This window comes from Phodopus roborovskii, unplaced genomic scaffold, assembly GCF_943737965.1.
Source record: "Phodopus roborovskii unplaced genomic scaffold, PHOROB, whole genome shotgun sequence".
NCBI lineage: Eukaryota > Metazoa > Chordata > Mammalia > Rodentia > Cricetidae > Phodopus > Phodopus roborovskii.
Window position 1 is genome coordinate 11,559,837 of NW_026125444.1, and position 14,118 is coordinate 11,573,954.

The following is a 14,118-nucleotide window of genomic DNA, read 5'->3' on the forward strand; positions in this document are numbered from 1 at the left end:
ACTTGTAAGATAGACAACTTGTTTGAGGTGGGGTGGCGGGTGGTGGAGAGAGATTGCTCAGTGGTTAAGAGTATGGGCTGCCCTCCCAAAGGTTCTATATTTGATTTCCAGCTCAGTGATCTGTAGACCTGTAACACCCGCCCCAGGGGATCTGAAACCCTCTGCTGACCTCCACGGGCACCAGGAATGCACACAGTGCACAGAAACACAGGCAGTCAAAGCCTGTGCACAAAACATAAAATGAATGTACTTTACTCACTGAGCTGTCAGCCCCTCACTGTCTTCTTACACTCTTTATGATCAGCTTAAAATTATTTGAATGATGTTGCTTATCAATGACTTTTTTCATGGATTGTGTTTTTGGTATTGTACATAGAGAGGTGTTTCCATGCCTATGGTGAGAAGTATTTTTCTCTCTGTTGTATCATTTTGTGTTTTACTCCTAAGAATCTGTAACTTTTTTGTAATTTGTAGGGTTATATTGGTTTTGTCATAATATTCCTTGACACAGTACACTGTTTAAAACATATCAGATACTGCTGAATTCAAGTGCATGCATGTATTATAAATGGGAATAACCAACTTTGAATAACAAAAATTGCTTGAAATAAAATAATTGGAAAGATTTCATTACATTAAAAAACCTCATGAAATTCATTATATAAACACATATATGTATAAATATGTATATACTTGTTACTATACTTGAAGCTTCTTAGAAAATGTGTGCTGGGGGACATAAGAATGCTAAAATAATCAATTATCTGAAGGTCAGTGGCAAACATAGAGTCTATACTAATTTATAGACAAAATTAACATCTCCTAGAAAAAATGCTTGAAGTTGGATTTTATGAAGGCATATTTTTTAAAATATTTATTTTTTTATGTATAGTGTTCTCTTTGCATGTATCCCTGCAGCCCAAAAGAGGGTGCCAGATCTCATTACAGATGGTTGTGAGCCACCATGTGGATGTTGGGAACTGAACTCAGGACCTCTGGAAGAACAATCAGTGCTCATAACAGCCATCTCTCCAGCCCCCACAAAGGACATTTTCTTTTAAATATATATTTTTTTGCTGCTTTATCTCTAACGTGTTTTATGCACTGTGACAATCAACATTTTTATTTCCAAGGTTGTCACAGCTTATTAGACAAGTATGCCCATTATATGCAGATAGTGCATTAGTGAAGTGAAACACTCTACTTATGCAGAATGAATATGCTTACATTTCCCTGAACAACAAAGATGGATCCAAAGATACCCCTTCTTTTATAGGGTGGAGTGGTTCTCATTAAGTTCCCATAGGTGGAAAAGAGTGATGGGTAAGGAGCCATCTTTGGTGACTTAGAGTTTTGTCTGGTACCACAATACAAAGTACACATGATCATCTCAGTAAAATCCAGAATATTAGAGAATAAACCACTGATCACTTGCTGATTTGGGAAGTGACTGTATAGAAAGTCTCTGATTTTTTTCAGGTATCTTTACAAACTGTGGATGCTATGTTGTCAGAATTTACATATGATTTTGACTCATGTCTTTTCCTACATTCAATAGATTTAATAAAGACAATAAGAGTCATATACTCAGTTTTGTAAAATTCTTAACAACAGACAAAATTTAACTACTTCAAAGAAAATTATGATATATTTATGCTCTGGTTTAATTCATGTTGCCATTGATGGAATATTTTGACCAAATTCAACATGGGAAAGACTTTATTTACCTGACAATTTCAGGTTACAGTCCATAATTTCAGGAAAGGTATATCAATAATTCAAGAACTAGTCACTTTATATCCACATATCCACATTTGAGATCAGAGAGAAACACATGTTGGTTTTTTTTTATGCTTAACTAGTTTTCTTTACTCTTGGATAGGTCAGGGCCCAGCCTACGAAGTGGTCCAGCCTCTCTCTCTCTCTCTCTCTCTCTCTCTCTCTCTCTCTCTCTCTCTGTGTGTGTGTGTGTGTCTCTCTCTCTCTCTCACACACACACCAAGAAAAAAAAAACTTCATAGACATGCCCACTGGCTAACTGTAATTTGCCTAATTCCTCAATAGAGAATCTCTTACCACGAGATCCTAGATTGTGTCAAATTGACAGCTCAAACTTACCAGCACACAAACTAACTTTGCTATACAACTTCAGCCATATTGCTTTCAGGATAAGATTTGATTGGCTGGAATACATGACCTAGTAGTCCTTATGTTCTGGCAAGATTCTTTGGCAGTTTTTGTCTTAACTGACTATGTGTGACTAAAAGGCCACACTTTACTTGCAGTTCAGCTACTAAGTATGGTCTCATTTTTCAAAGCAGAATGACAGTCTTAAGGAAATAGTTTTTTAAAGGTTTATTTAAAAGATAAAGGTACTTGCCAACTCTACAACAAACAGTAGATAATTGGCATCTCTAGTTTCTGTGCCATATTATGTTATTCTGGTGGGAACTCTTCTGTGTTTTGGAAACAATCAAAGCAACCCTTGAAGGTCAGTGCACTTCAAATTCCATATTGAGTACTACTTGTTAATACAGTTCATTACTTATTTTTTTTGTCCAAATAATATTTGCTGAAGTGCCAATATTTGCTAATTTCCAAGTGGACATGTTATAATTAATAGGAAAATGTTCCCTGGAGATACTCTTTTGTAGTTGAGCTCACACCATAGGCTTGCTTGTGTATGATGGTTTGGGTCATGTACTCAGCATTATAGGAAATTAAATTCAGGACAAATAGCAGGCTTACATAGGTAAGCACAGAGTTTATGTAGATGAGGAGTTGTATGAAATTTATAGTACTCATTCTTTAAACGTCCCTCTTTCAATATTTCAAGGAGGGAGCAAAAGTCTCATTTTCCTTCTTTGTAGATGACACCATGAATAAGTGTGTTAGAAAACCTTGTAAATCTTTGGAAATATTTAATTTATTTAATATGCACTATAAAACAGGCATTTGAGTCATCCCTGTATATATCTGTTCTTTCTTTTAGTACACGTTCATCATGCTGAAAATAGCAATCCATGTGTAGTTCGCCGGGTGCACAGCTTGGTTCGTTGGGGGCCCAGCTTGGCGGGGTGATGCTCTTTGTTCTGGTCACCCAGGCAGCTCTCAAACCAGCAATGCCTCCAGTGATCAAGGACCAGCCTTTCAACATTTTCTGGGCTGCTCCTACCTTGTTTTGTAAGGATCATTTTGATGTAAGTATGAATCTTCAATTATTTGACATCATTTCAAACCCTTTAGAAACCCAGCGTGGATCTACGATTGCCATATTTTACCCAGATGATCTCGGATATTACCCCTATTTCTCCGAAGATGGAAAATCCTTTAATGGTGGGATACCTCAGAAAGGGAACCTCTCTGAGCACCTCAAGAAAAGTGCCAGTGACATTGCAGACGGCGTCACTTGGTGGAGATCAGAAGGACTTGCTGTGATTGACTGGGAAGGCTGGAGACCGCAGTGGGAGAGGAATTGGGGCAGCAGGATAATATATAAAAACCACTCGTTAGCTTTCACTCGACACCATCACCCTGACTGGTCAGAAGCGAAAGTGAGAACAGTTGCCCAACAGGAGTTTGAAACGGCTGGGAGGCGTTTTATGAACATTACTCTCACCTTAGCTTTAGAAATGAGCCCGAAACGTTTATGGGGCTTCTATCTCTACCCAGACTGCTACAATTATGATTACCGGATAAATCCAGAATTCTACACAGGTCGTTGCCCAGATGATGAAATTTTCCACAACGATCAACTCCTGTGGCTGTGGGAAAAAAGCACAGCACTTTATTCTTCGATATATTTGAGTAAAATATTGAAATCGAACTTAAATGCTCTGAAATTTGTTCATTTTCGAGTGAGAGAATCCCTGAGAGTTGCTGAAATGGCTAGGAAGGACTATGCTTTGCCAGTTTTTGTTTTTTCCAGACCATTTTATTTACACAGTACTGAAGCTCTGTCAGAGGTAAGAAAAAAAATATTCAAATAAAAACAGGTTAGAACAATATATATACAGTCTAGAAAGAAATCTTTGGGGGGGTTTATTTATTTCTCATTAAAATGTTATTCTAGTATTAAGGAGACAACCCAACTCTGGAATTCCAAATGACTGGTAGATATGCATCTAGTATTTTAGAAGATAAAAAAGTTCATTTAGAACTCAGAAGAATTTCTCACAGGGTTCTGGTGATTTTCCAGATTGGAAATACATCAAATAGAGATGTGGGATCAAGGTGTTAACCAGTTGAACTTTTCATTATGCAACACTTTCCTGTTCAGTGTATTAGGTTTACTGAAAAGATGGCATGGTTTCTGTTATAAATATTTCATAAGAGTTCACAGTATGGCCTAGTAGTCAGTGCTGATAGATTGACTAGTTTATATAAATAGGTATTTTGATCATTAGTTGTAATTGTCAACTTGACAATTTAGAATCAAATGGGAAGAGACTCTTAATGATGAATTGTCCAGACTGAGTTGCTCTGTAGGCACGCCTGTTGGGGGGAAAGTTCTTGAATCTGTTAGTTGATGTGACATGTCGTGTTCTCTCCCAGGGACTCCACCCCTGGACCATATAAAAAAGGAGAAAGTGGGCTGAGAAATAGGAAGCATGCAGACACCCATTCTGCTCCTGACTGGGTGTAACTGGCTGCTTGAAGTTCCTGCTGCCTTGACTTCCTGCAAGTGGTCTGTGACCTCAAATCCTGAACACTTTCTTTCCTAAATTGTTTTTGTTGAGGTGCTTTATCCCACCAATGGGAAATGAAGGCAGGGCAGAGATATCTTCAGCTCTACCACCGAATATGAAACATAGAAATAAGTGGCAGAATTTGCTTGGGTAATAATGAATTTGCAGATTCTGGAAGTGCTCAGACATTAGCTAAATTGTCTCAGGATATTACTGCATGGACACAACCATTAGGCAGATGGATGCATGAGAAAATTACCACCCCTCTCTGAGTGCCAATGACTCCATTGTTACAGTGACTAATACAGAAGTAAAGACTATTAGAATTCACTTCCTTAGACCACTTATATTAGAGTAGGGGCATTTAAATACATAGACTAAGTCTTTATTTCAAAAGCTGGTTCTGGGTCTGTGATGGGAGGTTTAGCAGTCAAAATTTCTTGTTTTGAAGAAATGACAACTTGAGTTTGATGTCTAAAACCTACAATGGAAGGAGATAAGCAGTGCAAATTGCAAAATGCACTGTGGCATATGTGTACACACACACACACACACACACACACACACACACACACACGATAAATTCTATTTTAAAAGCCACTTCTCTGAATACTTTAAGGCCTTGCACTTACAAGGTGTCTTTTCACTGAATTATTCCTCAACTAGCAGATCTTTTAAATATGCTTTTCATTTTTCAAAATTCTTTTGACAAAAAGACTACTTGAGCTACAGTAACTACCAGCCTGGCAAGCAAGTCCATTTGTGCAAGAATAGCACCAGTCATGGGTAACCAACCACTTTCAGGTTGAATTTAAGGCCTATTTCACAAGATAAAACCTATGCCTGGCACTAATATTGGGCTCAAGAACCTTTGGCCAGATGGGTAACAGGGCTTAGCAAAGAACTACTACCACTATTCTGCTAAATGGACATAGAATTAAGCTGATTCCTAACAACTGATCGCTATACCCGTAGATTAGTGTGCCTCTCAACCGTTATCAGGCAAGCTTCTTTTTACAGTAGATGGTGATCAACACCAAAGAGAATAATAAAGAACTGTGGGATTCAGTTTATATCATACCCTCTTGTTCTAAATAAAGCTCAGGGATCATGGCAGAAGAGATTTCAGGAATACAGTAAGAGCCAGAGGTGTTGAACTTAAGGACCCAGAGTGACTGTGACAGCATGCACAAGATCTGCATAAGCTCAAGCCAAACAAAACTCTATCTTGAAGAGAGATGGTGGGCACAAAGTCTCACCATCAGACGAGGAGCTGTTGGCGATTGGTAGCTGCTTGGAGAGGGAAAGTCAGTTTTCTTTAGAACTATAACACCTGGCAGGTTATCCAGTTGGTGGTCACACATCCAAGAGTATATAGGCAGCACAAATTGGACTTTGAGAGTTTTAAAAAAAATAATGCAGAGTTGAATAGGGAGGGGAAGTGGGTAGGTCTGGTAGTAGTTGGAAGAGGGGAATGAATTTGATTAAAATATATTGCTTAAAATGGTATGGAAATTTCATAAAACTAATTTAAAAAAGACTAGGTTATAGTTATTCTAAATTATTTACTTAATGCTTACAAAGGGACAGAAATACTGTTATTAATACAGTAAAACTAATAATCTAAGAAACTACAGGGTTCATCTTACTAGTAAATGGTGAATTGAGAACATCTTTATCAGAGTCCAGCTTGTACATTTGCAACTTTTTTCAACTCTTCTTTTTTAAATTTTTAACTTTTAACTTTTTGTATATATGTGTGGGAAGTATCTGCACATGAATGAAGGTACTCAAAGATTTCAGAAGAGGGTGTTGGTGTGTGTGGGGCTGGAGTTAAAGGCAGTTGTGAACTCAAACTCAGGTCCTCTGAAAGGACTGTATTTCTCTATATATTACCACCAAAGTATGAGGTGTGTTCATCATTAAGGTGTTATCAAGTTGTAGGCGAACTAAGAGGAAAGGCAAAAGCCCATGTTGCAAGGTCTCTGGGGTCTTCCTGACAACACGTAATGAATGAAGTATCCCACATCTGGCACTATGGTTTTTGTTCAACACACAAGGGCTTTCAGGAAGGGCATTCTCTTAATACCCGGAAGTAGATGGTTTTCCTTTGCACATGGTTCTGTTTATACACAAGGACTCATAAGCTTTTCCTTTCTTCCAAATCCAGTGTGCTTTATCATAGGAAGCAGCTCTCTAGTTTGCAGCACTCCTAATTGAATGAGCCTCTGCCTTTTGTGTTTCCCTTTGCACGGGAAACCGTCTCTCTTCTCTCTACTGCGTCTTATGAAAACATTCTCATTCTCAGAGACCTATCTAAAATGTTATCTCTTCAAGCAAGCCTTCTCAGACTATACCATGTTTCCTTTAATCTACAGATACTGTGTGGGAGCTACAAATATGGATATTAGTTCACTGTGTTGTCATTACTTGTGGATATGTCTACCTTAAACAACATTTTTCAGAACTCCAGACCAGGAACTGGAACTTACCTGCTTTTATAGCCTCACTATTTGGAGTATTTCCTGGGACAACCTAAAATGCTCACATTGCCCTTTCCAGTTCTTCTATAACTGTTTTCTTTACAAACAAAAATGTATCTTAACCAATGGCTAACATGACTTGACAGAAACTTGTGCTGGTCCTTCTCTTTTGTAGGAGGACTTAGTGCACACAATTGGTGAAAGCGCTGCATTGGGGGCAGCAGGAATAATACTATGGGGAGGACATGAGTACTCTGATTCAAAGGTCAGTAGTGATTTTCCCGTTAGTATTACGTTCTAGAGAGTGACCTATAACAAAAATGCTTTCTCACACCAGTTAGATGCTGATTGATTGTTTCCTTGGCTTTAACAAAGTTCAAAAACTGTAGGGAATCAACTCTGATCACCCAATTCTATACCAGACTGTGGTGAACAGCAGGGTGGACAAACACAATCTTCAACTGGGCAGCCTAAAGTAAGAAGCTGATTATTATACTCTAAGGGGGTAATTTGTGGCATGTTAAGTAACTGCTCTCAGTTTTACCTTCTCCATTCAAAAATTGTACTATAATTAAACCCACAATGCAGGGATTTTTTAGTGAAAAAATTGCTATTGTATATACCCGACACAAGTGATTATGAGAATTTTAAAGTAATTTTGTTAGGAAGAATTGATTCCCCACACTTACTTTTTTATTTTCATGGCAGCTTATAATACAAAATGTACATGGAAGGCAAATAGTGTGTATACTATAGTTGACAGATATTTTCAAAATTTTGTAGTTAGAATATTTAACATGGCATTTATTTTACAACAAATTTGGAAGTGCACAATGCAGCATTGTTAATTAAGGATATGAAGTTATACAGCAGGTTTTTAGTATTTGTGTAACATGCATACATACACCTTTAAATGTATTGAGTTGACTATTTAGATAATTCATGTATAAATGGATCCATATAGTATTTTTTTCTTCTTTGATGTCTTATTTTACTTAGCAAAATGTCTTCAATATTCACTAGCATTGTCCAAAATAAATTTCATTCTAGTTTTTAGGGTTGAGCTCCATTGTATATATAATATATTAATTACTCATTTGTGTCTTGATGGACACTTGGATTTTTGTTGTTGTTGTTTTTGTTTGTTTGTTTTTTGTTGTTATTGTTGTGTGGTTTTTCAAGACAGGGTTTCTCTATATTGTTTTGGAGCCTGCCCTGGAATTCGATCGCAGACCAGGCTGGCCTTGAACTCACGGATATCTGCCTGCCTCTGTCTCCCTAGTGCTGGGATTAAAGGCATGGTGTCTGCATGTAGGCCTGTAGTCCAGAAGAGGGCACCAGATCTCATTACAGAGATATGGTCCTCTGGAAGACTAGTCACTACTCTTAACCCCTGAGCCATCTCTCCAACCCCATAGTTAAGTTGTTGATTACAAAGAATAGCCCTGTATTAAATACAGAAGTGTGAATGTCACTTCCAGATAGTGTCAAACTCTTTTTTATCTATGTCCTTATATAACCATGTGTATGAACACATACTTGTGAATGTGCATATATGTATGTATGTATCATATGACAACTATTTTTAATTTTTTGAAGAACTTCCATACTGGATCCCATAGGTCTTGTATTTTATTTTTACATTTGGACTGATAGGCTGAAAGGGTTCCATACAATGGCATCAACACATGTAATCTCTACATATGTTTTAATATTAGGCAACCTTACAAGTATGTGGTAATGTTTCATTGCATCTTAGATTTAACACTTTTTCTGGGAATCAAAAGTGTTTATTCAAGTTATTTCTATTTTATTTGTACATATGACAAGATGAGTTAGTTAACTGTTCTTTTCTTGAAATAAAAATCTCACAATATAACTGGCCTAGAACTTTCCATATGAACTAGTCTGGCATTGAACTTACAAGAGATCTAACAGCTTCAGCTTTCCAATTGAGTATTGGGATTAAAGATGCATGCTACCATGGCTGGGTGTTTTTATTTTTCCATATTTTCTATGTTAGGGATTGAACCTAAAGACTCACATATGCTTGGCAAGGGCTGTACAAGTGAGCTGTATTCCTATCTCACATTTTATTTCACAGTTTTACATATGAGCTTATTAAGTTGCCCAGGATGGCCTTGAACTCAACCTTGTAGATCACTCAAGCCACAGACTTGTGATTCCCTTGCTTCATTCAGCCTCTCAAGTAGCTGAGGTTATAGGCCTATATCACCAAACCTGGCTACTTTGTTTATTTTCTTTCTTTTTCTTTCATTCAGTTATTGTGAGTGCTATTTTGGGTAACTTAGATTTTGGATGTGTTGCTAGTTACTGTAGGAAATTGGAGTTTTGCACGTATTTTCCATTACTCTGGAGGATGCCTTCTCATTCTGTTAACTCTTTTTTCTTTTTCCCTGTGTTTAGTCTGACACTGTCACTTGTTTATTCTGCTTCTGTCACCCATGCTTTTGGTTTCATGCACGAGAATTGTCACAATTGACAGGAAGCAGGAAGAAAAATCAGGTTTTATCAGTTACCGGCTTTTTATGTTCAAGTTTAAACCACTTCCTGTGAAGTTTCCTATGCTGTTAGCTAGTGCTTCAAGTTTGCTTGGACAATTCTTCCCAACACTATTTTTTTTTTTTTTTTAACAAGTTGGTCTTTTCTGTGTTATGTGTTCTTGACATCCTTGTCAAAGGTCAGTTGATTGTGTATGTGTGAGTCTATTTCTGGACTCCAATCTATTTTTTAAGCATCTCTTATATATTTTTTTTCCCTACAGGAGGCTTGCTTATCTGTGCAAGAAACTATTCAAGGGCTATTGGGCCCCTATGTTTTCAATGTAACATCTGCAGCAAAGCTCTGCAGTCAAAGTCTATGTAACAGTCATGGTCGATGTGTTCGAAAGACAGCAGAGTCCTCCTTTTATCTGCATATGCCTGAAGACAGTCACAAGAATTATGTCATAAACAAGGGTTTCAGATTTGTCACTTCTGCAAGGAGTAAGCTGAAGACAATAATGAATATGAAGAATGGATTTGTGTGTCACTGTTACTATGGCTGGTACGGAGAGTCCTGCAGATCTCGCTTTCCAAATCTCTCGAGTCGGAAGAATAAGGCTCCTTTAACTGCATTTAATTCAGTAGTTTTCCTTGACATGACTTTATGTGTGATTCTGATGAAATGTTTTTCTTATTTCCTACTATGATGTCAATTTTTTCTTAAAATACTAAGGTGAAGAAAATGTTAGTTTTCTTTTATTTCAACCCTTTTATACACACTTTTTAGTTTTAAATTTCATGCAAATTGTTTGTTGGATGTTCATTTTGTGCTGGACAATAGCAATATACCTTTCCTCATGGAGATTAGAAATTAATTAAGGATAAATAAGTAGTAAATAGACACATGTATAGATAGTGATAGTACTTCATAGAATAAAGAGAAAACAAATTTAAGGAATTAGAAAGGATTAGAGAGCACTACAAATTGTATATAAGATAGTCACATAAAGTCTTTATAATGAGAAGACAACAGAAGAAACAAGTCAACACCATCGGGAATGCAGACATAACAGTTTACTTCTGTAACCTGAGCACCTGGAAGGCAGAGGTGGATTTTAACTTCAAGGACAGCTTGGTTTGCATAGTGAGTTCACAGCCAGTCAAGAAAACATAGTGAAAGTTTGGAGGAAAAAAAAAAAAAAAAAAAAAAAAAAAAAAAAAAAGAAAAAAAATAAAACTGCAAGAGGAAAAATCCAAAAGAATGTATCTGGGGAAAAGTTCTTGGAATAAGGAAAAGAAGCAAACCCATAGGAAACAACTCTTTGTATTTCAGGGATTGTGAACTTTTAAATAATGAACAATACAAAACAAACAACCACCACCACCATGATACTAACCTATGGAGATGAACAAACTCTTTAAATGTATGTGATGGGGACTTACTTCACCTACAGTACCTTGGGTCTTTATTTACCTCATCAATATCAAAAGATGAACCCTTCACAATAAAAGTTATATGGGAAATTTCTTCATTTGCTACTTTTTGGTTTATTTGCTACAGTTTGTCACATTTCACTTGGATGGTAATTCATTTGCAAATCTCATGGTGTTGACTAAGTTGTAATCCAAATAATTTTATTTCACAAAGGCTCAACAGAGAATATGATGCCCTAAATATTTTCTCCTTTCTAAAGCTAGGAGAGGTATTTTTCTAACAGGAAAATAGTGCACTATTAGGTAGACTATATATCCTTGCACACATGTAGAATTTTATAAAAGCTCCCATTCAGATTCTCATGCTAACATTAAATTGGTTCATTACTTAGTTATTTCATCATGTATTCTGGGAGGAAAGTAAAAGGTAAAGAAGCAATGAAGTATAGAAAGCAAGATTGAAGGTTATGTAGGAGATCTGTCCTGTCCTGTTGGTTTCCTGCAGCACAAAATCTATATTTACAGGAATTAAAGCCCTTGGCTCAAGCATGCAATCAATATTTTTGGTAAGTATTCAACTGGCCACTATATCACACAAGAAGAAATGATTTTTCCCTAGTCTTCTAATGAAGAATAACTATTTAACAACGGTTCTATCAGGGTTCAGACACTGAACTTATTCCAATAAAAGAGGAAAGGCAAATATTAAATATTACCACCAGATGAAGGAAGTAAAATAATGAAGAATGATAGAGGCATGCCAAATATTGTTCAGCCACTGATGAAAACACCAGAGGTAGAATCTACTGTTTAAAATGCCTCTGGAATAAGTAGGGCATATGAAAGGATTGACATATGTAGAAGAAAAGGGAAAGCATGCGAAATTAGAAGAAGAAATGCTAGTAACCACAGTCATTTAACATTTTTTAAAATAAGAACGTTATTGAATTTTATTTTACCAGTAATATATAAGAAAAACAACACCACATTTTATTTTTTTAAAAATGTTTTTATGATTTTCTGCTTGTATGTGTGTATGTATGTATATGTACCATGTGTATGCAGTGCCTGTAGAGGCCAGAGAAGGTTTCAGATTCCCGGAAACTGGAGTTCCAGGCATTTGTGAGGTGTCATGAGGATGCTGAGAACCCTACCCAGGTCCTTCATCTTCAAGAGCAGCAAAAGCTCTTCAGCACCGAACCATCTATCTCACCAACCCCAACGGTCATATTTTTGGTGGTAGCTTCTTCAGATGGCAGTCAAATGCAGGTTATGAGGGACTTTCAGGCCTTGTTCCTTCCTGTACTTGCTTTCCACTTGTACTCCTAGTCTATGTACTTAATGAGCCACCTACTGAAAACGAGACGTTATTGTGTGTTTGACTCAAAGACAAAGACACACACATGTTTTTCATATCTATTTAAGATACAATTCTAAGAGAAATGAACAAATGTGCTGAGAAACTACCACAAATGACTCCAGTAAAGGCAACATAAGAGGATTAAGACTAAGTTACAAACCTGCAGGAGGGTCATCTTGACCTGAGTCTCCCGAGTAGTGGCAGTCTATTACCAAGGGTACCATGTTTTACTTTCCATTCATTGTTAAAAAAATAAAACCCTAAACAAAACACTTTTATTTTAGACCTTTTTTTTTTTTTTTTTTTTTTTTTTTTTTTTTTAGGCACAAACCTTTTGATTAGCCATTTGGCCATTTGTTTTTCTCCATCACTAGTCCACACTACTCATTCTTTCCAACCAAAAAGAATGTGTATTTTCATATCACAAGCATCTCACTATAATTATACCCTTGGACTCTTAGCAAATTTGTGGTGTGTTATTTTATTTTGTTTATTTTACAAAAGGCATTCTTTACTGTGTCTTTTGAAGTTCTTATCAAACACGGCTTCCTGCCTTAGGCCAGGAGAATTTTATTTTTCAAGTGATTGCTGCTCTATTATTTTCTCTGCTCACTTATGACATTTCTATTGGATTGTGTCCTGATTCTTCTGTAACTGTCCCGTGCTGCATTTTTCTCTGGTGTTCTAAGCTTTTATGAAACTTTTGCTTTGTACTGCAGATACTTTTTAGCCTTTTCTCTATAATACCAATTTAGTTGCTCAATGATTTCAAAGAGCTCGTTGGGAGGATGTGTGCCATTCATCCTTTCTCACAGTAGTCTTGTTTTGGTACCCAACTTGACAGCATGTTAAATCTCTCTAAAAATATGAGATTTTTTTTTGTTATTTCTTGACTGCTTTCTGATACAGGGTCTTCTAATGCTGTACAGGTTGGTCTTGAACTCTGGATCCTCTGCCTCCTGAGTATACACTTGCCACTTTTTTCTGATATTTGAATGCTGCCACATATTTCATCTCCCTGTTCCCATTCTCTAGTATGAGTTGTTCCCTTCCTTAATTTCTTCTCTTTTACACTGTTGGTCAGTACTGTGTGTCTGGTAGTCCTTGATCATCGTATCTAACTTGAATGGTTGAAAAATCTTTCATAGGAATTTTACTCCTGTGCTTGAGTTATTTACTCAACAGGATCCTTGCGTTGCACAGGAGAAGGGCTCTTTGATAGAAGCTGGGCCATGTAGACGGGTAGCATTCCTTCTGGTGCACGTGAGTTGAAAACATGCAAGTTGGCAGGAACTCCCATAAATATCAAAGGGAGGAAGAAATCATTATGGGAGAAGAGTGTAATTCCCCAAGAGCTGAGCAATCTCTCCTGCTTTCTGTGCTTGCTATGGAGACCACCTTTCTGCATTTAAATTATGCTTTTGTATTTGGTCCAATACACAATTGCAGTCCTATATAGGAATAGCCGTTTAAATATTCTGAGGTCAGCTGTCTGACCTACCTGCCATTCCACATCTTTTGGGAATGAGAGTCTAGTCTGACTGCTTCTGAGATTGCTAAACAATATTCCAACTGATGAATCTGATAATTACCGTCCATCCACTTCCTTGGCTTTCCATTTTCAACTATGGAATTCTTTTTTTAAGAAA

The 14,118-nt window shown here is 36.9% G+C and overlaps 1 protein-coding gene across 1 annotated transcript; it reads left to right on the forward strand.

Annotated features, from left to right (window-relative positions):
- The first annotated feature begins 3,072 nt into the window (after positions 1-3,072).
- LOC127215463 (hyaluronidase) lies at positions 3,073-10,435 on the forward strand. The gene is made up of 3 exons (XM_051175910.1): positions 3,073-3,965; positions 7,347-7,436; positions 9,957-10,435. Exons 1-3 carry the CDS (start codon positions 3,081-3,083, stop codon positions 10,380-10,382), a joined length of 1,401 nt encoding a protein of 466 aa, XP_051031867.1. The 5' UTR covers positions 3,073-3,080; the 3' UTR covers positions 10,383-10,435.
- The last annotated feature ends 3,683 nt before the right edge of the window (positions 10,436-14,118 follow it).